General features: G+C 36.1%; 1 protein-coding gene across 1 annotated transcript in view; it reads left to right on the plus strand.

Moving 5' to 3' along the window:
- The window catches only part of RNF32 (ring finger protein 32), a 114759-nt gene that overhangs the window by 63203 nt on the left and 24354 nt on the right, over positions 1-27202 (plus strand). Inside the window, exons 3-6 of the mRNA XM_007953477.1 lie at positions 4890-5032; positions 19486-19518; positions 20086-20210; positions 20491-20599. Coding sequence (XP_007951668.1) covers positions 4890-5032; positions 19486-19518; positions 20086-20210; positions 20491-20599 — 410 coding nt within the window. The remainder of the gene's footprint in view (positions 1-4889; positions 5033-19485; positions 19519-20085; positions 20211-20490; positions 20600-27202) is intronic.

Below are 27202 nucleotides of genomic sequence, written 5' to 3' on the forward strand. Positions count from 1 at the left end.
CTGTGGTCAATGACATGAGACAAAGTATATGTGAACTGCTGTATGGAAAGTGAATTTGCTCTGTAAATCTTCACCCAAATATAAATAAATTAATATTAAAAAAAAAATTGGGGAGACAGCTACCTGACCAACTGACTAGATCTTTATTTGTGGTCATTCCAAAGAAAGGTGATCCAACAGAATGCAGAAATTACCTAACAATATTTCTGATGACACATGCTAGAAAAGTTTTGTTGAAAATAATTTAAAAATGTTGGCAGCAGTACATTGACAGGGAATTGCTAAAAATTCAAGCCAAATTCAGAAGATTTAGAATGAGGGATATCAATGCTGATGTCAGATAGGTCTTGGCTGAAAGCAGAGAATACCAGAAAGATATTTACCTGTATTTTATTGACTATGTGAAGGCATTCAACTGTGTGGATCATAACATATTATGTATAACATTGCAAAGAATGGGAATTGCATAACACTTAATTGTGCTCATGTGAAAATGGAATGTAGACTGAGAGGCAGTTGTTCAAACAGAATAAGGGGATACTGCATAGTTAAAAATTCAAGAAAAGTGTGTCAGGGTTGTATCTTTTCACTATATTTATTCAATCTGTGTGCTGAGTAAATAATCCAAGAAGCTTGACTATATGAAGAACAGGATTGAAGGAAGACTCATTAACAACCTGTGATATACAGATGACACAGCCTTCCTAGCTGAAAACCAAGAGGACTTGAAGCACTTACTAATGAAGATCAGAATACAGCTTTCAGTATGGATTACACCTCAATATAAAGAAAAGAATAATCCTCAAAACCAGGCCAATAAGCAACATTATGGTAAGTAGAGTAAATGTTGAAATTGTCAGGGATTTTATTTCACTTGCATCCATAATCAATGTCCATAGAAACAGCAGTAAAGAAATCAAGTGACGTATTGCATCGGGCAAATCTCCAAAAAAAGCTTCTTTAAAGTGTTAAAAAAGAAAAATATCACATTGAGGACTAAGATATGCCTGATTCAAGACATGGTATTTTCAGTTGCCTCATATGCAGGTAAAAGCTGGACAATGAATAAGGAAAACTGTAGAATTGATGCCTTTGAATTATGGTGTTGGTTAAAAAAAAAAAAAAAATTGCATATACCATGAACTGCTAGAAAAATAAACAAATCTGTCTTGGAAGAACAGCCAGAATGATCCTTAGACGCAAGGATGGTGAGACTTCATCTCATGTGCTTTGGATATGTTATCAAGAGGACCAGTCCCTGGAGAAGGACATCACGCTTGGTAAAGTAGAGGATCAATAAAAAAGAAGACCTTCAAACAGATGGATTGACACAGTAGCTGCAACAATGGACTCAAACATAACAATGATTGTGAGGATGGGGCAGGACCAAGCAGTGTTTTGTTCTGTTGTACATGGGGTGACTGTGAGTAGGAAATGACAATGGCACCTAACAACAATAATGATAAATAGATTGGCAGAAGTTATGTACTTGCAATGTTGTCACATCATCTGCTTTAGTCTTTAACTAATCATCATCATTGTAATCAAAATAATCAAAATCAAAATCATAATCATCATCAAATTATAATCATTGTCTCTTTTTTTAAAAATCATTTTTGTGCCCTTTTCTCATTTTTAGTTTCTTAATATCAGTTTGATCAGGTCAGGATCAAACGTCAACCTGGAAATCTTGTCTTGTTTTTGAAACTAACATTTAAAATTTCTCCATGTATATAATGTTTGCCTTTTGTTTTATTTTGCTAATTGTTTGGTACAATGCAACGCAACACACTACCGTGGATGGCCTTTATCTAATTAAGAAATTTCCCTTTTAACAAATTATAAGCTTTTTAATCATAAATACATATACTTTATTGAATGCTTTTTTGCAGCTATTGATATGATTATATTTGTGATCTTTCTCCTTTAGTTCATTTATATGGCAAATTATGTTCATAGACTATGATGTTGAATCTTTGCACATTTTGAAGAAACTCTCATTGATCATAATGAACTTGTAATTCCACTGTTGGATTCTGAAAACTAGTATATATTAGGATATTTATATATGTTGCAATAAGTTTTATTGGACTATGGTGTTCTTGTACTATCCCTATCTGATGTTAATATCAAAGTCACATTAACTTCATAAGATAAGTTGTGCTGCTTTCCTTCATTTCTGATATTCTGGAACAGTTTGTAAAATATAGGGAGAAATAATCCTTGAATATTTTGGAAAACTCACCTTGAAAGTCATTAGGTGTGGCCTTTTCTGGCCTAGGGGAGATACACAGTTGGGGTAGAGAGAGGTTATCAGTTAAGATTCATTTGACTACAAGTATAGGAAAATGCACTGAAAGTATCTTAAACCTTAACAATATTTGTTGTCTATTTACTCTGATGTCCAGGGGTAGTTTGTCCCAGTTTTGGTTCAGTACCTTAACAATGTGTGTGCAAGGAGAAAGCTCTTTCTAACTTGCCATGTTCACTGTGCTGGTAATGACCACACTTACATACACAGATGGCTGCACAGTCCAAGTATCAGGTCCTCAGTGTGAAGGTACTAACTAGAAAGGGAGAGGAGCGAAGTTTCTCCAAAAGCCGTCCTTTTCCTTACATCTCACTTGAAATGATAACAAAGTTGCTTTTATCTATTTATATGTCATGTTTCATTCCTAGGGCTGAGGTTCCAAACAGTACTGCGCTTCAAGTTAGTAAACAAGATGGGAAATTAGATGTTGGTTAGCTATACTTACCAAACCGAAAACCAAACTCACTGCTGTTGAGTAGATTGCAACTCATAGTGATCCCTCCTTGGGTTTCCAACGTGGTATCACTGTGGAAGTAGATTGCTCCATCTTCCTTCTGAGGACTGGCTGGTAAGTTTGAACCGTCAGCCTTCTGGTTAGCAGTCAAATGCTTTAGGCACTGTGCCATCAGAGCGCCCACTTGGGGAGGGTAATTATTATTAGTCAATCCAAGTTTTCTGTTTCTTCTTGTGACAATTCTAATATTTGTATTTTTCCAAAAGTATATTAATCTCATCTAGATTTTCACATGTATTTGGAAGGTAATTGTTCTTAATACTCTTTTTAAAAGGAGTCCTAGTGGTGCAGTGGTCAAATGCTTGGCTGCAAACTGAAAGGTCAGTTTGAATACACCAGCCACTCTGTGGGAAAAAGATGTGGCAGTCTGCTTCTGTAAAGATTACAGCCTTGGAAACTCTGTGGGGCACTTCTACTGTGTTCTATAAGGTCGTCATGAGTTGGAATTGACTCAGTGGCAATTTTAAAAATACATTATTTTATTATTTTTTTTCAAACTTACTATATTTATGATTATTTATCTTCTTTCTTTCCTATATTTTGTTTGCATTTTCCTTTCTTTTTATCTTGGCCAGTTTTGGCAGAAATATCTCTTTTCAGAAAACTAATTTTATTTCATACCTGGTTTAGGTTTTATTTTCTTTTTGGGTTTCTGTTTTTTTGATCATCTGCTCTCATCATTGGGATTTTCTCTTTTTTTCTTAGATTTAGTGTCTTCCTCTTTTTCTAGCTTCTTGAATTAGGTGCTTAGTTCATTTGCTTCCAAATATTTTGTTTTCTGATCATTGTTTTCAGTGCCATACATTTCCCACAAACTGCTATTTTAGTTCTATCCTGCAAATACATATGTAGTGCTTTCATGGTCATTCAGCTGTTATAACTATATTTCTTAATTTTGTTTATTATTTTTTCCTAAACCAAGTTGTTGATCCACATATATTTTAGTTTTCAGACATAGGTTTTTGTTTTGGAGTTATTTTTAAAGTTCTGCTTTTACTATTGATATTTTAAAATATTTAGGAACTTCAGATTTACGGAAAAGCCGCAAAGGTAGTATGGAATATCCACCTGTATATCCACTTTCCTCTAATGTTAACATTTTACATTACCATGGCTTATTTGTCAAAACTAAGAAGCCACTGTTGGAACACTACTATTACATAAACTCCAGACTTTATTTGGATTTCACCAAGTTTTCCACTTTTTCTGTTCCAGAATCCCATCCAGGAAACCACGTTCCATTTGATTTTCACATGTCCTTAGTATCCTCTGGTCTGTGACAGTTTCTCAGTCTTTACTTTGAGGAATACTGCTCAGATATTTTGTAGAATGCTCCTCAATTTGGGATTGTCTAACATTTTTCTGAAAAATAGACTGAGATTATAGGTTTATGGGAAGAATACCAGAGAGGTGAGATGCATCTCAGCTCAAATCAGTACCTGTTCACTAGAAAATAGCCCACTAAACTCATTTATTTATCTTTTTCATGATAAATACCTGGGGATGCAATTCAAACTCTTCTTTACAGATTGGGCAGATATTCTAGACCGAATATCATATTAGGATACATGATAGCCACGTGTCTTATCACTGATAACATTAACCTTCATCACTTGGTTATGGTAGTGTTTGCCAGGTTTCTCCGTTTTTCCTTTTCTGTAATCTGTTCCTTGGAAACAAGTCACTAAATCTAACTTACGTCACACCTCCCAGACTGATCCTTTACTTTAATTTTCCATCTCCTACTTTATCTTTTTATCATACTTTCTATGATATTAGCTTACCTTTTTCTTAAAGCATTTCAGCTAACTTTACCATTCCTAAATTTTACAATTTTGAAGAACTTTCTTTTTTGTACTCTCAGTGTCCTTTGTCGTAACTTCTTGTTCTTATTTCATGCATATGACATTTAATTTTATATCTGTGAAGATAAGCATTGGGAGCTGACACTTTTTTATATATTTACTGTCATATTTGTATACAAAATAATGTCATTAAAATGATATTTGAGTACCATATTGTAAAATATAGTTTAACTCATATTTTGTATTGTTTTAACTTTAGCACAGAAGCTGGGACTGTTTGAACCTCCTCCATTGCCACTTTCAACAGATGAATGGGAAAAAGTGAAACAAAGATCTATCACACAAGGGGATTCTATGCAGCCATGCCCAATCTGTAAAGAAGAGTTTGAATTGCATCCCCAGGTATTTAGCATGAAAAAGATAAATAAATGAGTTTAGTGGGATATTTTCTAGTGAACAGATACTGATTTGAGCTGAGATGCAAGGCACTTTTTTCTAGTTTCGTTCTCCTATATGATCCTAAAATACTTACATTCTCCTCTCCATTAATTAAAGGATGTTTGTGAGAAAGAGTTAAACACTCATTAAACAGTTTTATTTGCCATAACATATTAATTCTCAAGTATAAAAGTTTGTACAAAAGAAATTCGTCCATTCCACCCTTCCCTCAGAAAAAAGTGAGGGAAGTAACTAATATGAGAATATAGAGAAGCACTTTTATCCCAGAGCAGGAAAGAAGAAAACAAAGATTTTAAAGTTGTTTGGAAATTTGAGTCATAGAAGAAAAGAAAAAACTATACTTGATATCCTCAAAAAACTTGTAGAATCTTTAAAGAATTTGAAGTATTTTGTCATCTTTATTTGTGAAACTTTACCATAATAAGAGTTATGGCATTAACCTGAATTTATACATAATATATAATCCATGTTGTAGGTTTTCTCTGTCATATTTTGTCAGCCTATCTAAATTCCCACTCCTCGGAAGGAAGATTGGGCAATCTACTTCTGTAGTGATACTGCCTCGGCAACCCAAGGAAGGGTCACTATGAGTCGGGTCCGACTTGAGGGCACATAACAACAACAACAACAATCTAAATTGTAATCTCCTGGAAATTAGGGGCACTTATATTTTTAGAATCATTCTTAGAGCTAATGGTTGCTCAGAATAATTTTCCACAATGTATAATTATGTTTGCTGCATAGCAAGCACTCAGATATTTGCTGAAAAAAATACAGCAAATATAATTAAAACCCCAGGCTTTCCTTACTACCCTGGCACATAAACACTCAACTTTAAGTGTTTTATTAAGTTTCATCATTAACAAGTAAGTTCGTAACTATAAAACATTTGGTTTTTAATATTTTTTAATTCATAATTTATTTTAAACATAGATATACTCCAGTTCTCCATCAAGACCTACTCTTTCATATGTGTAACTTAGGTATTTTGGAAAGATTTCAACCTTTAAAAAACAGAATTACCATCTAGAATAATGTAGTATTGTAGTGTAGCAAAAGAGTTAATGAAGCTACCGGGAATTTTTGTTGTTGTTGTTGTTGTTATGTGCTGTCGAGTCGTCCCCGACTCATAGCGACCCCTCCTTGGGTTTCCGAGGCAGTCTCACTACGGAAGTAGAATTGCCCAACCTTCCTTCCGAGGAGTGGCTGGTGGGTTTGAACCGCCAGCCTTCTGGTTAGCAGTCAAGTGCTTTAGCCACTATGCTACCAGAGCTCCTCCGGGAATCTTTAGGCCTCAGCAAATTCTTTATCAATAATAATATAAATATTTAGCCTGATTGTTTATATGAAGAATGAAACACTAAAGTTGAATAGTTTAAGAGGGGATCAGAACAATAGAGAGAATCAATGAGAACAGAAGTTGGTTCTTTGAAAAGATTAATGAAATTGACAAAACTTTAGCTAGATTGACAAAGGGTGCAATTAATCAAAATTTAAAATGAGGGACTATTAAAACTGACCCAACAGAAATAAACAGAATTATGACAGAATATTATGAACAACTATATGGCAACAAACTGTATAACCTAGATGAAACAAACAAATTCTTACCATACAATCTATACCCAAACTCACTAAAGAGGAAATAGTCTCAACAAACCCATAACAATTGAAAAGACTGACTCAGTCATCAAAATTCCCTAAAAGGGGAAAATAATCCTGGATCACATAGCTTCAGTAGGAATTCTACCAAATATTTAGAGAAGATTTGACATCAATATTGTTTAAACGCTTCCAAAGGATAAAGAAAGAATACTCCCTAATTCATTCTATAAAAAAATATAACCCCGATAGCCAAACCAGATGACGCCAAAAGAAAAGATAACTCCATGCCAATATCTCTTATGAATACAGATGCCAAAATCCTCAACAAAATACTAGCAAATAGAATCCAACAGCATATAAAGAGGAAGGCTGGTGGTTCAAACCCACCAGCCACTCCTCAGAACGAAGGTTGGGCAATCTACTTCTGCAGTGATACCACCTTGGAAACCCAAGGAGGGGTCGCTATGAGTTGAATCAACTCGACGGCAGTGAGTTTGGTTTTTTGGTTTACACTATGACCAAGTGGGATTTATTCCAGGAATGCAGCAATGAGTCAACATGAAAAAATCAATCAACATAATATAACACATCAATAGAACAGAGGAAAGGAATCACATTGTCACCTCTGGAAGGCAGAAAAAACATTTGATAAAAAACAACACACAGTCTTGATGAAAACTCTAAAGAAGGTTGGAAAAGCAGAGAAATTCTTCAATATGATTTAAGGCTTATATGGAAAGCATAGTCAACATTAAACTTAATGGAAAAACTGAGAGATTTCCCCTTGAAATTGGGAAAAAGAAAGAGAAATAAAAGGTATCCAGATTGAAAAAGAGGAAATAAAATTATCTCTATTCATAGGTGATATGATCCTATGCATATGGAAAATCCCGAAGACCACAGGAAAACTTCTAAAGCTAATAGAGGAATTTAGCAAATTTGCAGGACACAAGATCAACAAACAAAAGTCATTGCTATCCACTAGCAATGAGAAATCTGAAAGGGAAGTTGGGGAAACATTTCCATTTACAATAGCATCTAAGAGGATAAAATACCTCTTATAAATAAATATAAACAACATCATATAAAAATAAACGATATCAACAACAGGGATGTGAAGGACATATATAATGAGAACTACATTACACTGCTGAAGGAGATTAAGGAAGAATGAAATAAATGGAAACATGTTCATTGATAGAAAAATTTAGTATTATTAAGATATCAGTACTACCCAATGGGATCTGTAGATTCAATGCAATCCTGATCAAAATTCCAATGGCCTTCTTTCCAAAAAAAGAAAGAACAGTCTTCAACTTTATGTGGAATGGCAAGAGCCTCCAAATAGCTAAAACACTGTTGAAAGAGAAGAATATAATGTTGCTAATATGCTGGAAGATATAAACCCAAGGAGGGGTCGCTATGAGTCGGGTTTGACTCGACGGCACATAACAACAACAAACAAATGCCACCAGTATTTCAAATACCAGCAGGGGCACTCCTGGAGAAGAGGTTTCAAAGGAGCTTGCTTCCAGACTAAGACAGACTGCAAAGAAGGATGTAGCCATGTCCACTTCTGAAAGAATTGGCCAAAGAAAACCTTATGAATAGCAGAGAAACATATAGTAGGATATAGTGACAGAACCCGAGCCACTCAGATTATAAAGCACTCAAAATACGTCTGGGAAAGAACTACCTACTCAAAGTACAGATGACCTTGATGATGTGGATGGAGTAAAGCTTTCTAGACCTTCAACTGTGGCATGAATCAAAAGGACAATGTTTTTTAAAATCTGAAAACATCCATTAATAATCTAAACATTGTTGTTGATAGGTGCTGTAGAGTCAGCTGCAACTCATAATGACCCTATGTACAACGGAACAAAACTGCCCGATCCTATGGCAGCCTCACAATCCTTGTTATACTTGAACCCGTCGTTGCAGCAACTGTGCAGCCATCTTGTTGAAGGCCTTCCCCTTTTGTGCTGACCCTCCACTTTACAAAGCATGATATCCTACTCCAGGGAATCGTCCCTTCTGACAACATGACCAAAGTAGGTGAGACAAAGTCTGGCCATTCTTGCTTCTTAGAAGCATTCAAGCTGCACTTCTTCCAGGACAGATTTGTTAGTTCCTCTGGCACATAGTACTTTCAGTATTCTGCGCCTACACCACAACTCAAAAGCATGAACGCTTTCTCAGTCTTCCTTATTCATTATCCAGTTTTCACATGCATATGAGGTGATTGAAAATACCACAGCTTGGGTTAAGCGCCCCTTAGTTCTCAAAGAGACATCTTCGCACTTCAGAACTTTAAAGAGGTCTTTTGCAGCAGATTTGCCCAGTGCAATACAACATCTGGTTTCTTGATTGCTGCTTCCATAGGTGTTTATTGTGGATCAAAGTAATATGAAATCTTCGACAACTTCAATCTTTTCTCCATTTATCATTTTGTGGCTTATTGGTCCAGTTGTGAGGATTTTCGTGTTATGTTGAGATATAATCCATACTGCAGGCTGTATGGATTCAAATCATCTTCACTTTCAGCAAGCAAGGTTGTGTCATCTGCATATTGCAGGTTGTTAATGAGTCTTTCTCCAATCCTGATCCGTGTTCTTCTTCATATAGTCCAGCTTCTCAGATTATTTGCTCACCATACACATTAAATAAGTATGGTGAAGAAATAGAACCCTGACACACTCCCTTCCTGATTTTAAACCATGCAGTATCCCCTTGTTATGTTTGAACGACAGCCTCCTAGTCTATGTACAGATTCCTCATGAGCACAATGAAGTGTTCTGAAATTCTCATTCTTCTCAATGTTATCCATAATTTGTTATGATCCACACAGTTAATGCTTTTGCATAGTAAATAAAACACAAGTAAACATCTTTCTGGTATTCTTTGCTTTTAACCAAGATCCACCTGACATCAGCAATGATATGCCTTGTTCTCTGTCCTCTTCTGAATCCAGCTTGAAGTTCTGGAAGTTCCTGTAAGTATACTGCTGTAACCATTTTTTAATTATCTTCAGCAAGATTTTACTTGAGTGTGATATTAATACTGTTTGATGATTTCCACATTCTGTGGAATCATCTTTCTTTGGAATGGGTACAGATATTGATCTCTTCCAGTCAGTTGGCCAGGTAGCTGTCTTCCAGATTTCTTGACATAGACGAGTGAGTGCCTCCAACACAGCATCCATTTTTTGAAACGCCTCAATGGATATTCTGTCAATTCCTGGAGCCTTGTTTTCTCCAATTCCTTCAGTGCAGCTTCAACTTCTCCCTTCAATACCGTTGGCTCTTGTTCATGTGCCGCCTCCTGAAATAGATGAACATCAACCAATTCTTTATGGTAAGGTGATCTCTCTATTCCCTTCGTCTTTTGATCTCTCCTGAATCATTAAATATTTTGCCCATAAAATCTTTCAGTATTGAAAATCCAGGCTTGAATTTTTTCTTAAATTCCTTCACCTTGATAAATGCTGAATGTGTTCTTCCCTTTTTGTTTTCTAACTCCAGGTCTTGACACATTTCATTATAATACTTGACTTTGTCTTCTCGAGCTTCTCTTTGAAATCTTTTGTTCAGCTCTTTTATATTGTCACTTCTTCCATTTGCTTTAGCTACTCTTCATTCAAGAGCAAGTTTCAGAGTCTCTTCTGACATCCATTTTGGTCTCTTCTTCCCTTCCTTTCTTTTTAATGACTTTTTGCTTTCTTCATGGATGATGTTCTAGTTGTCATTCCACAATTCATCTGGTTTTCAATCATTAGTGTTCAATGCATCAAATCTATTCTTTAAATAGTCTCTACATCCAGGTAGGATATAATCAAGGTTATATTTTGGCCCTTGTGGACTTGTTTTAATTGTCTTCAGCTTCAACTTGAACTTACATAGGAACAATTCATGGTCTTCCACAGTCAGCTCCTGGCCTTATTTTGGCTGAAGATACTGAGCTTCTCCATCCTGTCTTTTCACAGATGTAGTTCATCTGATTCCTGTATATTCCATCTGGCGAGGTCCACATGTATAGCCACCATTTATGTTGTTGAAAAAAGATACTTGCACTGAATAAGTTGTTGGTCTTGCAAAATTCTATCATCAATCTCCAGCATCATTTCTATCACCAAGACCATATTTTCCAACTACTGGTGATTCTTCATTTCCAACTTTTGCATTCCAATCACCAGTAATAATCAATACATCTTGATTGCATGTTTGGTCAATTTCAGACTGCAGAAGTTGGTGAAAATCTTCAATTTCCTCATATTTGGCTTTGGTGGTTGGTGCGTAAATTTGAATAATAGTAGTATTAACTGGTCTTCCTTGTAGATGTACAGATATTACCCTGTCACTGGACAGAATTGTACTTCAGGATAGATCTTGAAACATTTTTTGTGATGATGAGTGCCATGCCATCTTCAATTTGTCATTCCTAGCATAGTAGGTAATATAATTGTCTGATTCAAGATGGCCAAAACAAGTCCATTTCAGCTAACTAATGCCTAAGATACCGAACTTTATGAATTCCATTTCATTTTTGACAACTTCTAGTTTTTCTAGATTCATACTTCATACATTCCACATTCCAATTATTAAATGTTTGCAGCTGTTTCTTCCCATTTTGAGTGGTGCCACATCAGTTAATAGAGGTTTCCAAAAGCTTTACTCCATCCACATCATTAAGGTCGACACTACTTTGGGGGGACAGCTATTTCCCATTGTATTTTGAGGGCCTTCCAACCTGAGGGGATCATCTTCCAGCACTATGTAAGGCAATGTTTCAAGGCTATTCATGAAGTTTTCCAGTAATATATCAGACAGTGTTTTACTGCTATTCATAAAATTTTCACTGAACAATACTTTGAGAAGCAGATGGCTCCTTCCTTCTTTCGAGTTTGTTTTTGTCTAGAAGATCCACTGAAACCTGCCCACCATGGGTGACACTACTGGTATTTGAAATACCAGTGGCATAGCCTCCAGCCTCACAGCAACACACAAGGCACCACAGTACAATAAACTGACAGACAAGTGGTGGAATCAGAATGTGGAATGTACAAAAATGAATATAGGAAAATTGAAAGTTATAAAAAATGAAATGGAACACATAAAGATCCAAGGCCTTAGTGAACTGAAATGGACTGGTATTGGCCATTTGAATAGGACAATCTTATGCTTTATTATGCCAGGAATGACAAATTGAAAAGAAATAGCATCACATTCATCATCAAGAAGAATATTTCAAGATCTATACTGAAGTACAATGCTGTCAGTGATAGAGTAATATCCATATATCTCTAAGGAAGACCAGTTAATACTATTCATCAAATTCACATACCAACCACTAAAGCTAAAGATGAAGAACGTAAAGATTTTTACCAACTTCTGCTGTCTGAAATTGATGAAACATGCAATCAAGATGCATTGATAATTACTGGTGATTGGAAAGTGAAAGTTGGAAACAATTATAGGGCTCAACTGATTCATTTCAGATTCCACTGTAGGAAACAAAGATAATTTACAATATAATTTTTAAAAAAATTAAAAAGAAAAAAAAGATGATAGAAGGAGTATACAGAGTCACTGTATCAAAAACAATTGGTTAATGTTCAACTATTTCAGGATGTAGTATATAATCAAGAACTGATGGTATTGAAGGAAGAAGTCCGAGCTGCACTGAAGGAATTGGCAAAAAACAAGATTCCAGGAATTGGTGAAATGCCCATTGAGATATTTCAACAAATGGATATAGCACTGGAGGCACTCACTTGTTTATACCAAGAAATTTGTAAGACAGTTACCTGACCAACTGACTAGAAGAGATCTATATTTTTGCCCATTCCAAAGATAGGTGATCCAACAGAATGCAGAAATTATCGAACACTATCATATCACACACAAGTAAAATTTTGCTGAAGATAATTCAAAAGGGTTGCAGCATTATATTGATAAGAAACTTCCAGAAATCCAAGCTGGATTTGGGAGAATATGTGGAATGAGGGATATCATTGTTGATGTCAAATGAATCTTGGCTGAAAAAAAAGAATACCAGAAGTATGTTTACCTGTGTTTTATTGACTTGCTAAGGCATTTGGCTATGTGGATCATGACAAATTATGGATTAAATTGAGAAGAATGGAAATTCCAGAATACTTAAATGTGCTCGTGAGGAACTTGTACTTAGAGACCAAGAAACAGTTGTTCAAACAGGACAAGGTGATACTGCACAGTTAAAATCAGGAAAGGTGTGCATCAGGGTTGTATCCTTTTACCATACTTATCCAATCTGTGTGCTGAGCAAATAATCTGAGAAGCTAGAGTGTATGAAGATATGAAAAAGGATGCACCATTAGGATTAGAGGAAGACTTACTAATAACCTGTGATGTACAGATGACACAACCTTGCTTGTTGAAAAGGAAGAAGACTTGAAGCACTTATTGATGAATATCAAAGACTCAACTTTCAATATGGATTACACCTGAATATAAAGAAAGCAAAAATCCTCACTCCTGAACCAATAAGCAGCATCATGATAAATGGAGAAAAGACTGAATTTCTCAAGGATTTCATTTTACTTAGATCAACAAGCAATGCCCAGGGAAGCAACAGTCAAGAAATCAAATGATGTATTGCATTGAGCAATACATCTGGAGAAGACCTCTTTAAATTAAAAAAAAAAAAAAAGATCTCATCTTGAAGACTAAGTTGCACCTGACCCAAGCCATGGTATTTGCAGCAGCCTCATATGCATGTGAGGGCTGGACAGATAATAAAGAAGACAAAGAAGAATTGATTGATACATCTGAATTGTGGTGTTGGCAAAGAATATTGAATGTCATGGACTGCTGGAAGAACAAACAATTCTATCTTTGGGGAAATACAGACTGAGTGTTCCTTAGAAGCTAGAATGCCCAGAATTCATCTCTCATACTTTGGTCATGTGTCAGGAGGGACCTTGCCCTGGAGAAGGATATCATGCTTGGTTAAAGTTGATGGTCAACTTAAAAGGGGGATGCCCTCAACAAGATGAATTGACATAGTGTCTGCAACGATGGGCTCAACCATGGCAACAATTGTGAGGATTGCACAGGAATAGGTACCTAACCACAAAAACAACATTTAGCTACTGTAATCAAAGGAGCTCTGGTGGCGTATTGCCTAAGGCATTTGACTGCTAATCAGAAGGTTGGTGGTTCAAACCTGCCAGCCACTCTGCAGAAGGAAGACTGGGCAATCTACTTCCATAAACATTTATTGCCTCAGAAACCCAAAGGGGGGTAGCTATGAGTAGGAATCGACTCAATGGCAGTAAGTTTGGGTTTTGGTTTTTAGTATACCAGTAGACATACAGACCAGTGGAATAAAATTGAGATTCTAAAAATAAACCCACACATCTGTGGTCAACTGATTTTTCACAAGGGTGCTAAGTCGATTCAATTGGCAAAAAAGAATCTCTTCAATAAATGATGTTGGGAAAATTGTGGGATTTCCATATTCAGAAAAATGAAACTGGATCCATTCCTCACAACTTGCACAAAAACAAACTTAAAATGGATTCAAGACCTACACATGCAAACTAAAACCATAAAATTCATAGAACAAGGAGGGGCAACACTGGAAGGCCTATGTTTCAACAATGAATCACCTAATAATAAAAGCACAAGCAGGAAATGACAAAATAAATAAATGGGACCTCATAAAAATTAAAAACTTTTGTTCTTCAAAATAATTTACAAAAAAATTAAAGACAAACTACCAACTGGAAGACTATTCTCAGAAACTATATATCTGACAAGAACCTAATAACCAAAATATATATAGAATTTCAACAACTTAACAACAAAAAGACAAATAATCCAGTCATAAAATGAGCTAAGGACTTGAATAGACATTTCACCAAAGACATTCAAGTGGCCACTAAACACATGAAGAGATGCCTAGTGGCATTAGCCATCAGACAGATGCAAAACAAAACCACAATGAGATTCTATTTCAATCCCATTAAGATGGCTAAGATTTAAAAATAATAATAATCATAGAAGAAAATAAAAAATGTTGGCAAAGTTGTGAAGAATTTGGAGCCCTATCCATAGCTGGTAGGAATGTAAAATGGAACAACCTTACGGACACAATGTGGTGGTTCCTCGAAAAATGGAAAATAGAACTACCATGTGACCAAGCAGTTCCAGTCCTAGGTCCATACCCTAAAGACTTGAAAGCAGAGACTCAAAAAGAGACTTGTATACCAATGTTCATTGCAGCACTATTCACAATAGCCAAAAGGTGGAAACAACCTAAATGTCCATCCATAGATGAATGGATAAACAAAATGTGGTCCATACATGCAAAGAAATACTTCTCAGCCAGTAGGAGAAATGAAATCTTGATACATGTTACAGTATGGATGGAGCTAGAAGACATTATGCAGAGTGAAATAAACTAATCACAAAAGGACAAATATTGTATAATCTCACTTATATAAAAAACAACAAAAGGCAAATGTATAGAGACCAAAGTGTATTTGTGTTTACCCGGTGTGGGAGGGATGGTGAAAGAGAAGGTTAACGGTAATGGAAAAATTGCATTTGATTAAGGGTGGGGTTGCACACAGCTAATTATTGTAATTGCTGCCAACAAGTTATATACCTATAAGAAGTTGAATTGCCAAAATTTATGCGATATATTTACAACAATGACAAAAAAAGAAAGTAGCTGCTGAATCTACTTATGTACAAGGAAAATCCTCCTGAGATTTAGTTGCTTGGTTTGGAGGTTTAAAGTCATGACTTCATGTGATATCCCAGTTAATTGGCCTAATAACATATTTAGTGCTTCTGTTCTACCTCCTAAGGAGCTCTGGTGGCATAGTGCCTAAGGCATGTGACTACTAACCAGAAGGTTGGTGGTTCAAACCCACTAGCCACTCTGCAGAAAGAATGACTAAGCAATCCACTTTCATAAAGATTTACCAGCTTGGAAACCCAAAGGGGTCTCTGTGAGTTGGAATCGACTCGATGTTGTTTATTTTTTGGTTTATTCTACCTTCTTGTTTGTTATGTAATGCCTGGGGTCTTAAAAGCTTGCAAGCAGTCATTCAAGGCATGATAATTGGTTTTTCTTCATTTGAAGCAACAGAGGAAGATGGACAGTCGGGAATCAGAGGAAGATAGGGAATATGAGGTTAATTACCTCCATGAACAATTGCTTCCTTTGCTGTGAGACCAGAACTAGAGAGTGACTAGCTACATTATTAAACATTTTGATCAAAGATTTTATAGAAAAATCCTGATCAAAAAGGGAAAAGTGTAGAACAGAATTAAAAATTCTCATGGACTCTAGACTTTCTGGAACCATGGAGGATGGATGAACCCCTGAAACTATTGCCCTGAAATAATCTTTAATCCTTAAACCAAAAATATCCCCTGGAATCATCTTAAAACCAAACAATAGTTTAGCTTAACTAGTAAAAAAGATCTGCTTTGAGCATTATGTTCTTTCAAGAACTATTCATATAGGATCGAAGTGACAACAGCAACTCTAAAGATTAAGTAGGAACCTTACATTAATGAGGGAGGAACAGCTCAGAAAAGGAGGGTGAGAATGGTTGCACAGCTCAAAGAATGTAATCAATGTCACTAAATAATACTACATATAAAAACTGTTGGAATTGGTGTATGCTTTGCTGTGTATATTCTCAACAACAGTAAGAAAATAAATATAATTTAGAAGAAAAAAAATTAAAAACAAGGGAATCAGAATGTATCCTACCAAACATTTCTTCCTTTGCATATTTTTTTTGTACACTTCTCACTAAATCCTATTATTTTTGTCTGGGTAAGAAGAGATTAACACTCTTCTCTTTATTTTACATTTCTAGTTATTATTCCTTTTTTAGATTTTTCCTTAATTACAAACAAAAGCTGGTATTTTCCCAACATATGATTTCAGAATGCTTTCAGTTAATCTTGATATATCACTGTGGAGGCGTCATGCCCATTTAACAGCTGAGGAAACGGATCATTGAAGTGATCACAGTAATCCTAATTTTAGTGTATTTATCACCACTGTATAATTTATTTTTGCTATGTCAGACAATGTTTGCCAATAGCAAATATGGACATTTATGGATATTTATTTTAAACATACCAAATATAATATTATTCAATATAGATTGTCAAATATCTATTTTTAATAAAATGCTTTGAAAGATTATAAAGATTGAATAATTGAGCATCCAGAAAGACTGCTATTAGCTGAAATAGTGATGATAAGAAAAGGATACATATTGCTGAGTTTAATCAATTTAGACTTGTTGGCAAAAAGTTTCAAAAGGGTTTTAGCACTTCTTAAATTCTATTTTTATTCCAACATTTCTTCCTTTCTTCTGTATTAGAGTTTAAATTCTAAAGCGCTTGGCATTGTGGAAGGCTGTGGTCCACAGTGGGAGTCCTAATTCCATTTTGAGACTTAACATAAATTTCAGATGCCATTTGATTTCTTTCTGACAATTAAACCAGCATTATGGCCATGTAGGGAGGTCTGGTGGCTAGTGCTTAAAGCATTTGACTGGCATTTGACTGCTGACTACAAGGCTGGCAGTTCAAACCCACCAGCAACTCCTTGGAAGGAAGATTGGGCAATCTACTTCCACAGAGATACCGCATAGTGGCTAAGACACTTGCCTGCTAACCAGACGGCTGGCGGTTCAAACCCACCAGCCACTCCTCGGAAGGAAGGTTGGGCAATCTACTTCCACAGAGATACCGCATAGTGGCTAAGACACTTGCCTGCTAACCAGACGGCTGGCGGTTCAAACCCACCAGCCACTCCTCGGAAGGAAGGTTGGGCAATCCTACTTCCGTAGTGATACTGCCTCGGAAACCCAAGGAGGGGTCGCTATGAGTCGGGTTTGACTCGACGGCAAACAACAACAACAACAGCCGCGGAAACCCAAGGAGGGGGCGCAATCAACTCAAAGGCAAAGTAGATTATACTTTCACAAAGAACTGGCAAACTTGCCTGAGAGTGTCATTTTCTAATGTAAATTAAGGTTGGGGTCTTGGTGGTGCAGTGCCTAAGGCATTTGACTGCTAACCAGAAGGCTGGCAGTTCAAACCCACCAGCCACTCCTCGGAAGGAAGACTGGGCAATCTACTTCTGTAGTGAAACCACCTTGGAAACCCAAGCAGGGGTCGCTATGAGTTGAATCGACTCAAGGGCAGTGAGTTTGGGTGTTTTTTGTTTTTGTTTTCTTTTTAACCTTGTGGCTAAGACTCAGGCTGCATAATCATGAGTCACAGCCTATCCTGACTATAGTCAAGTAGTCAAGACCCAAAACCAACCCTCTAACCCTTTCCTGTCTTGTAATCCCAACCATGGTCTTTTTCTTGCTTCTATAGTTCCACCTGCAACACTGATGAGTCTGTCTACCACCAGTCATGATTTTCTGATGATTGCCCCTTTTTTAAAAATCATGTTGGGCAATCCTACTTCCGTAGTGATACTGCCTTGGAAACCCAAGGAGGGGTCGCTATGAGTCGGGGCCGACTCGGCACATAACAACAACAACAACATAGTTAGTCACATGGCCATTACTCAGCAGACTCCATTCACCTTTCTCGTGCTGATGGTGTCCCTCATCCAGGATGATTGTCTTTGTTTTGCCCAAGGCTTAATCAAAATGTGTCTGTTGAACCTGTTTGAATTTGGGGTCTCTTTTTCCCCTAATACACTTCCCATTTCAGAAAACGATATGGGCTTCATGAAACCAGGTTTTAAAAGTGGAAAGATTTACCAAAACCAGGCTGCCTAGGTAGATCTGAGATTTAAATCTTAACCACGGAGTCTTCAAGAATGCATTCATTAAAGTAAGATTCTTGAGAAAAATGCCTTTGCCTACTCCGACCCCTTCCTTAGTCCCACAGGTTTCCTTAACTTTGTTCTCTTGAGGGAAGGAAAAAAAAAAAAAAAGCCACTGTAGCTGAAGCTTTTTCCCTCAGCTGGCTGCTAGCCATTGATCCTTTGTTTTTTCCAGCTCAATAGCATATACTGGTAGTTCTGGTTTCACCCTTTCCTTGGTTCTTGCTTCTAGTAAGAACCTAGTACCTTTTCTTTAATTCAGTCTAAGCTTCTGTCTTTAGTCATAGCTCAGAATATCACTACTTGGTGGAGACTTTGGGTCACAGAAAGGTGAAGTTTTCTAGTGCGTACTTTCCTTCCATTTAAAAAACAAAAGCATTTCCTATGTCTTCAGAATTTATGCTATTTAAATTGAAAAGTATCAGAATTATATCTTAATAAAGCTGTGATTTAAAAAAAAAAAAACTTAAAAGTGTAATTTTGGTGAACAAAGCCATAAAAAATGTATTAACATTTCTCTACCTCCCCTCTCTTGGCCCCCATATCCTTCAGTGTCCTAAGTCTCTCCCTCTTCTCCCCCCTCCAATTTACACTTTCTCATATTACCTTCTCAGGAGATATATCTATTTGTTAATTGGTTCATTTTTTAATATATGCTCATTTTAATGGCTTTGTATCAGCCTCCATGTGTTTAAGATTTTAGATTGTTGTTAGTATTTCTTGTTTAGATTATATAGTTGTGCTATACTAAATTTAAGCACTGAATATAAATACCAAGTTAATCAACTCTCTTAATTTTTCAAAACAAACAACACAGCTTACCTTTTAAGCATTCAGAATTTTTCTTTTAATTAATGCATTTATGTTGCTTCTCTTTTAAACTAATTTAAACTTCAAACATTTTTTTCTTGTTTTCTCATGAACAGGTGCTGCTTTCATGTTCCCATGTATTTCACAGAGTAAGTAAATCCTGTTTTAACTCCTATAATAAAGTATGCAATACATCACTCTTGTAACCTAAAGAAATCTAGCCTAGTCTTACTCATTTTAAAGTCTCCCCAAAAGTGCCATTTATTTTATCCAAAGCACCATTTATAGTTAGAAACATGACTTTAGGCTACAGCACATTTCATCTTGTTTTTAAAATCATGAATTTTATGTGACAAAAGAACCACAAATGTTTGTATAGCATATTGTTGTTAATAATGTACATCAAAGTGAATGATAGCTTAATTCATTTGATTTAACTGCATGTTAGTCTTACACACAAAGATGATTTACCTTTACACTACTTGATTTTCAGAGTTTTTTGATGTATCTGCATGTGTATTCTTGTAAAATATCATTTTTGGAACAGGTTTCATGAGGAAGGTGTTAACATCTGATGAAACATCTCTACTTCATAACCCCAATTGGACTAAGTCTCATAATTAATAGAGAAAAAGAACACTATAATTATATTAGATGTAAAAATGTTGTTTATAAGTAATTACTCATAAAATTTTAAATGAAATGTTTTTCCTCAGGCATGCCTTCAGGCTTTTGAAAAGTTCACAAATAAAAAAACCTGCCCTCTCTGTAGAAAGAACCAATATCAAACCAGAGTGATTCATGATGGAGCCCGGTTATTCAAAATCAAATGTGCAACAAGGTAAGAATTTCTGTAACAATTCAGTCCTGATTCCAGTACCTAATTTGGAAAGAAATCCACTGCAAATTAAAAGTATATACTTTGAAACCAAGCTAATGATAACTCATTTTAAAAAGATATAAGGATTTTATATATCTTCTTGGCCACCTTAATCTCCCTAGTGTCTTGCACAGTACCTGACTTATATATATGCCTAACTACCAGTACTTCTATAAGTATTGAAATATTTGTTAAATTAAAATCTTCATAATTTAGTTATTTTCAAATGTCTGTGTTTTAGAATTCAAGCCTATTGGAGAGGACATGTTGTTAGAAAATGGTACCAAAATCTAAGGAAAACTATACCACCCAAAGATGCCAAATTAAGGAAAAATTTCTTTGAAGAAAAGGTAAGTATAGATTATGAATTCTCCAGCTGTAAAACCACCCATTGGATGTGCAGTAGAAAGGCTGAGTGATCTGCTTCCACAAATATTACGGCCAAGATAACCCTTTGGGGCAGTTCTGCTCTGTTGCCTGTGGTCACCATCAGTGGGAATTGACTTGATGGCACCCCACAGCAATAGTTCCTATATAGAGTTTTTAGTCATTGGCAATGATGCAAGTGATTCATTGGAGGTCAATAAAGCTAACAGAAGCAATAAAACTTGGAGACTCAGTTCATTCTTAGGGCTTTTTAAAAGTGGTTGAGATGCTGCTAAAAGTACTATTCCACTTAAGCAGGCCTTCCAACCTACATGGTAAATGCCATTGAGGTATACTTTTAGATTTTCTTTTCTAGTTAAATCATGCTGTCATAGGTTGAGTTCAGAAATAATGACTAGAAAGTCGGCTGTAGCTCCAAGAGAAATTTAGTAAGAGGATAGTAACCCATGATGCAGTGCCTAAGGCATTTGGCTCCTAACCAGAAGGTTGGTGATTCAAACCCAACAGCCACTCCTCAGAAGGAAGACTGGGCAATCTACTCCCATAAAGATTTACCACCTTGGAAACCCAATGGGGGTCACTATGAGTTGGAATCAACTCGATGGCAGTGAGTTTGGTTTTTTTTTTTTTTTTTTTCCCCTGTAACCTTGAAAGGTGGAGACATACGAGGCCAGAGATAACACCGTATGTGTCTTCCTGAGCCCTACAGGCTAGGGGTTTTTAGAATAGTTTTAAAGTCATGGAGTATGTGATTTCAAAAGACCTTATGCAGGCAGGTTACTCATAAAATCATGACTCTTTTTTGAAAGTCAGGAAGCAGAACAAAGCTGTGATAAATTCCTAACAATAAGCCTCAACTTCCTTCAGGTTAGGTGCATGTGGAGTCTCTTTCTAAGATGGAGTCTGTGTTTTTTAATATGGATATAATGACTTCTTCTGTGAAGGTGTATTCTGCTGTTTGCTCTTGGTTTGGGTCTTGGTCTTGTCTTAGATCAACCATCTTAGTTCATCAGGCAGCAAAAGAGGGCAAGGGTATGCAGGCTTCAAAACTGGTTAATGCTGACTATGGGCAGCAGGCTAGAAAACACCTCAAAAATGGCCTGTTATCAGGAAATGCCATCTAAGTAGTAAATTTACATTTGCATATTTCTCTTGCAATGTTCCTTCCTTGGTCTCAGGATCTGAGGGATGTGGGTGCCCTGAACTGTGAGCTGTTCCTGTCTTGTTTTTATTATCTTAGGAATGTGGTTGCAGGGGCAAGATTGTTACGTGATTATGGATATAAGTAGTAGAACAAGGCAATGTTTAAATTGAACAAGACTAATATGGAGCTTTAGGTTATAAAGTTGGAACACATATTCCTCTCCCAGAAATTCTAATCTGCTTATACGATTACAATACAATTTACAAAATTGGAAAAAGGTAAATTCAAAGGCTATTATTTGGCCATTTCCTGCCATGTTTAAATAAATTAATCTCTTTGCATCAAATAATGAAAACAAACTTAAGGTTTTCACATTCTCTGAACTGTAAGTAAATGAAGATATCAGATTTATATCTTGCAGTAATGGTGAAAATGGAGGGAAAAATAAAGCCCTCACAATGCTCCAATTTTATTGAATGTCTCATGGGCCCTCTTGGGATCATCAATAAGAGTTTTAGAAATAGATAAGTTTAGTTTCTACCCTTTCTTTGAACTGCTTTTTATCTTTTATGTTTACTTTTTGTTATTTAATAATTTCTCATTACTAGTACCTAAAACTGTCATTCCAGGCATAGTAGATCACATGATACCATGTGTCTTGAAGATAAAGAAGTTGAACCAGTAGATGGATAGTTTTCGCTTATATGAAGAGAGCTTTCTGCAAAATTACTTTGCCCCTGTCCTGGCATTCAGGGTGACACACTCTTGTTGATTGGTAGCAGTTGGTGGCTCTGGCTTTGTATCAGCAATTTTTGAAGTAGCTTTTCCTATTGTAAGACTTTGAGGGGAAAGAGAAGAAAGGGAGTTAAGTAAGCTGTGAATAGAAGTCTACAACTCTATATTTGTATATTAAAAAAAAAAATCCAAGTAATTCATTTTCCTTACAGCATGAATCAGGGAGCAAAGGATATTTAGGGAGAGAGGTTGAGTTCTGGTGAAAGACCACCTTCCGTTTCTAGGGATATCATGTGGAAAGTTTCCCTTTACTCAATGCTGCCTAATTCTTTTTCAAACATCCCCATAAAAGAAACAGCAAATTGTTGAAACTCCCAATAATTTACTGGATAAAAAAGAATATATGCCTTCATTTATTCTTGAACACTGAACCTTTCCTCTTCTGACTATGTAGAAAGCAATTTATTAAACCTAATTTTAGATTTTGGAAGGAAGATTGGTCAATCGACTTCTGTAGAGATACCGCCTCAGAAACCCAAGGAGAGGTTACTATGAGTCGGAAACAACTCAACGTCAGTGGGTTTAGTTTTTTGGTTTAATTTTAGATCTCAGCTCCTACCTAGTTTTAAAATATCACTTACGAGCATAATAGTTTCAACCTAACCTGGACTCTATATTCTTACTCTCCAAAGTAAACATATAGTTTTGGCTAATTTATCATTTCTAAGCAGTATCTTCCATCAGAGATAGTTAATTTCTAGTGTTGTAGTTCATTCTCATCAATAACATCAATAAATGACAGTCTTTTGTGATTGTTTTTCAACCTTCTTTAATATACTTTTCATGTTCTTTTGTATTCTGGAGTTTAACTGATTTCACTTCATCAGTCTGTCTTGTTCTCTGAGTTGCCCTTAATGTTTTCTAATATTTAATAGTGTTTTGGCTCTTGATTCAAAAATAATTTATTGGTTTCTCTTATAAAATTTTAATGACATATTTCATAGTCATTTTACCATATATATATATATATATATATATATGTATGTATATATATATTAAATTTTGCATGCATTATCTTATAATAAATTTTGAAAATACAAGGTGTACTTTGCCTTCACATAATGCAATTTGTGTCATGAGACACAGCCGATTGTCCTGACTCCACTATTAATTACCTATGGTCTTGCTCATTTTCTACTCTGTAAAATATCTTATATTGATAGGGTTATCTTGAGAATCCAAAATATAATACAGAATAAGATTTTGTTTAGTATATGAAACATGAGGCTAGTAGAACACTTATGGGGTTTTGCAATCAGTCTTGTGAGTGCCAGGAAGAGAACACGGCCATGTTTGATTATTTAGAGAGGTAGGTTTCAAAATATTTTTCAGTTAAAGAACATTGGTTATATCTTTACTTTCAGAGTTTTAACCCTCTAATCACTCTTCTTAAGAGTTCTTTAACTTCTGCAAATAAATCTTCCCAACTAAGTAAATGTATTTTGTTTCTTTTAAAAAGATAAAGAAAACCAGACCCAGCTGACAGGTAAAGAGCAAGTGTGTTCTTTCCTCACTATTACCCTCCCTCTGACTCTTCATGAAATAGCTTGTGTTCGCATCAAGCTTTGGACCCCTAGGGATCCTTCTTTCGTCCCCTTGTTTTCTATAGTGCTTGCTTTGTGAATTCAATCTCTCCCCTAACTTGCATTATTACTTCTGTGAGAAGGATTATTGCATTTATAGCTCTATTTCAAACCTACATCAAATCTATAGCTCTGTTCCAATCTCATATTTCCAGCTACCCACAAGTCCTACTGTTTCTTCTTTCTCTATGCCCACTTTGTCCCTTCCTCTCTATTTCTGTTTATACCACTTCATCACTTTGCCCTCTACCTCTCATCTACCCTGTATCCTTTGTTCTTGGTGTACTAGCTCACCCTTTGTGTTATGTGCACATTCTAACTTTTGCCCCCCTGCCTCTATTAAAATGTATCCATTTTCAAAGCATAGTTTAAGCCTTCTTCCACTTTCATTGGTGTTCTTTAAACCTCTGTTGTATGTAAAAACAATACCACTCAAAAGATAAAAAAAGAACAGAAGTATAAATTGTCTTTGAGCTTAAGTATAACAAATTTAGTTTTTCCTTTGGGGCTTTTGAAAATGAGCCCAGAAAATTTGAATAGCTAATTCATTTAAGCTTAATATCTGAGAAAATCTGGGGAAGGAAAGAGAGATTTTGTTTTTTTGGTAGTGGAGTAGAGGAGTGTTGAAGTTATTTAAAAGGACAGAATTTACAAGTACTTTAGGGTAATAGCTTTCAAACTTTTTCTCAACCCACTATATATATATATATATATACACACACACACACACACACAATTTTATGCAGTGACCCAGTACATATAAATACTTAATAAAAACAAATTTATACAAAACAAAATTTACCTGCACTACACACAAAGTACTATGATACTTTATATAGTATTTAATTTTAAAAATGTTGGACCTATTGCATTAATATCATAGCTCACTGATAGACTGTGACCTACAGTTTGATAAGCACTGCTTTTTAAGCATCTATTTACTTATAAATAACTGCTACATTAAATACAAATAATTATTTCTTACTCACTGAAGGCAAGTTCATTAAGAAACTCTGATAGTCAATCTTGCCTCATTCAAGTTTCATATATGAGAGTAGGAGTAGGGTAATGAATAATATATATTATATATTCTGTAATTCATATTATTCTTCTCCAAAAGTATTTTCATTTGTTGTTGTTATTTGCCATCGAGTCGGCCCGACTCATAGCGACCCCTCCTTGGGTTTCCGAGGCAGTATCACTACGGAAGTAGGATTGCCCAACCTTCCTTTGGGGTTGTATTCATATTTCTCATATGAGTAATTTCTCATACGAGTATGAGAAAATGTGAATGCAACCTCAATAAACAAAAATGCTTTGGGAGAAAAACAGTCTGACTCACAGTGACCCTATGGGTCAGAGTAGAACTGCCCCATAGGGTTTCCAAAGCTGTAAATCTTTACAAAAGCAGACTGTCACATCTTTCTACCATGGAGCGGCTGGTAGATTCCAACTGTTGGCCTTTTGGTTTGGCTGAGCACTTAACCACTGTGCCACCAGGGCTCCAAGGGCTGCTATAAGTCAGAATCATCTGACGGCAGTGGGTTTTATTCATAACTTGTTGAACAAGCTAACATTTTATATTTGCCTCTGCTTTCAATTTTTTCAATTAACTCTGGTATCCAAGAATTCCCAGTTTCCTCTGCTAGTTTCCTTTCCCTTTGTATCTCTTGCTCAGTATCCCATTTGGCCATAAACATTTGAAATCTGTAAACCCAAACCTCCTTTTAAATAAATGAAGATTACATTTAATGCAATGTTCAACATTAGCAGTTAGGTATATATTCTTTTGTCACTATTTCTTGTTACCTATATGGATAAAACTCAAAGACACTGCCCTTATATAAATAACATAGACCAGTTCTTAGTCATTGATCTAATCATTGACTCCTACAATTTGATGATTTATCTTCTACTTTTCCAACTTGATGGAACTCACTAGCTGAAACTCGCTGAAACAGAGAAACATTAATCTATAATTTTAGTCTACAATTTTAAAATGCCAATATATTGTAATGGAATCTATTACATTTAACATATCCAGGATTTGATACATGTGCTTAGACTATGTGGATGGATACAAAAATGACAGTTTGGAGAAAACTTATGTCAATAAATAACTAAAAACTGATGAGTTCCGGTAAGACAGCGGAATAAGCAGACAGACTGCACAGACCCTCTCCAACAAAGAAAAGGGGGATCAATTAACACAGATACAGAAGATCATCCTGGAGCCCTGAGCTTTGAAGGGAAGGATATAGAAGTGGACTAAACTCCAACTAGCAGAAGAACTTGCATGAAAACACCAAAAAGGGAAACAGGGAGTTGCAATCTGTCAGCAATCCTGATGGCACAGACAGCTTGGATACTGCTGAGTAGTGTTCTAACTCACTGTTGTAGAGTAGAACACAACTCATAGCAACTCCTCCTTGGGTTTCTGAGGCAATATCACTACATAAGTAGATTGCCCAACCTTCCTTCTGAGGGGTGGCTGGTGGGTTTGAACTGCTAGTCTTCTGGTTACCAGTCAAATGCTTTAGGCACTATGCTACCAGAGCTCCTTGAATGGTGTTAGGACTTAAGAATTAACCTAAAAATCAGCCTTGCTAGCCAGGGGCTGCACGGAGGACTGCACTGGTGGCTGATGAAGAAAAGGGGAAGCAGCAAAAAGGGAGACAGGCTGAGCTATGGACTTTTTTCTGTCTGGAGGGTGCAACCATTTTGAATGTTTACAAGTAGTAACACCATTTTGGATATTTAAAGTGACAGCATTCTCCCAGATTCCAGAGATTTAAGAATAGGCTCCAATTGCCATGAACCGTGAAGGCATTCTGGACGCCAATGACTAGAAAGGTGTGATCTTTCCCTTGTCAGTCTTATACTCCAGAACCTCTTGGTGAATGGAGTTGGGGCCATCCTTCACTCCCACCCACATTCTGGGCTGGCAGGAATTCCATCCTAGTCTGTGTGCTCAGAAGGAGCCAGGTGCCCTGCCCCGCCCTGCCCAGATTTTTGTTTTTCTTTTTTTTTTGTTTTTGTCTGTT

Source organism: Orycteropus afer, unplaced genomic scaffold (assembly GCF_000298275.1).
Source record: "Orycteropus afer afer isolate SDZICR_OR568_19922 unplaced genomic scaffold, OryAfe1.0 scaffold00396, whole genome shotgun sequence".
Taxonomy (NCBI): domain Eukaryota; kingdom Metazoa; phylum Chordata; class Mammalia; order Tubulidentata; family Orycteropodidae; genus Orycteropus; species Orycteropus afer.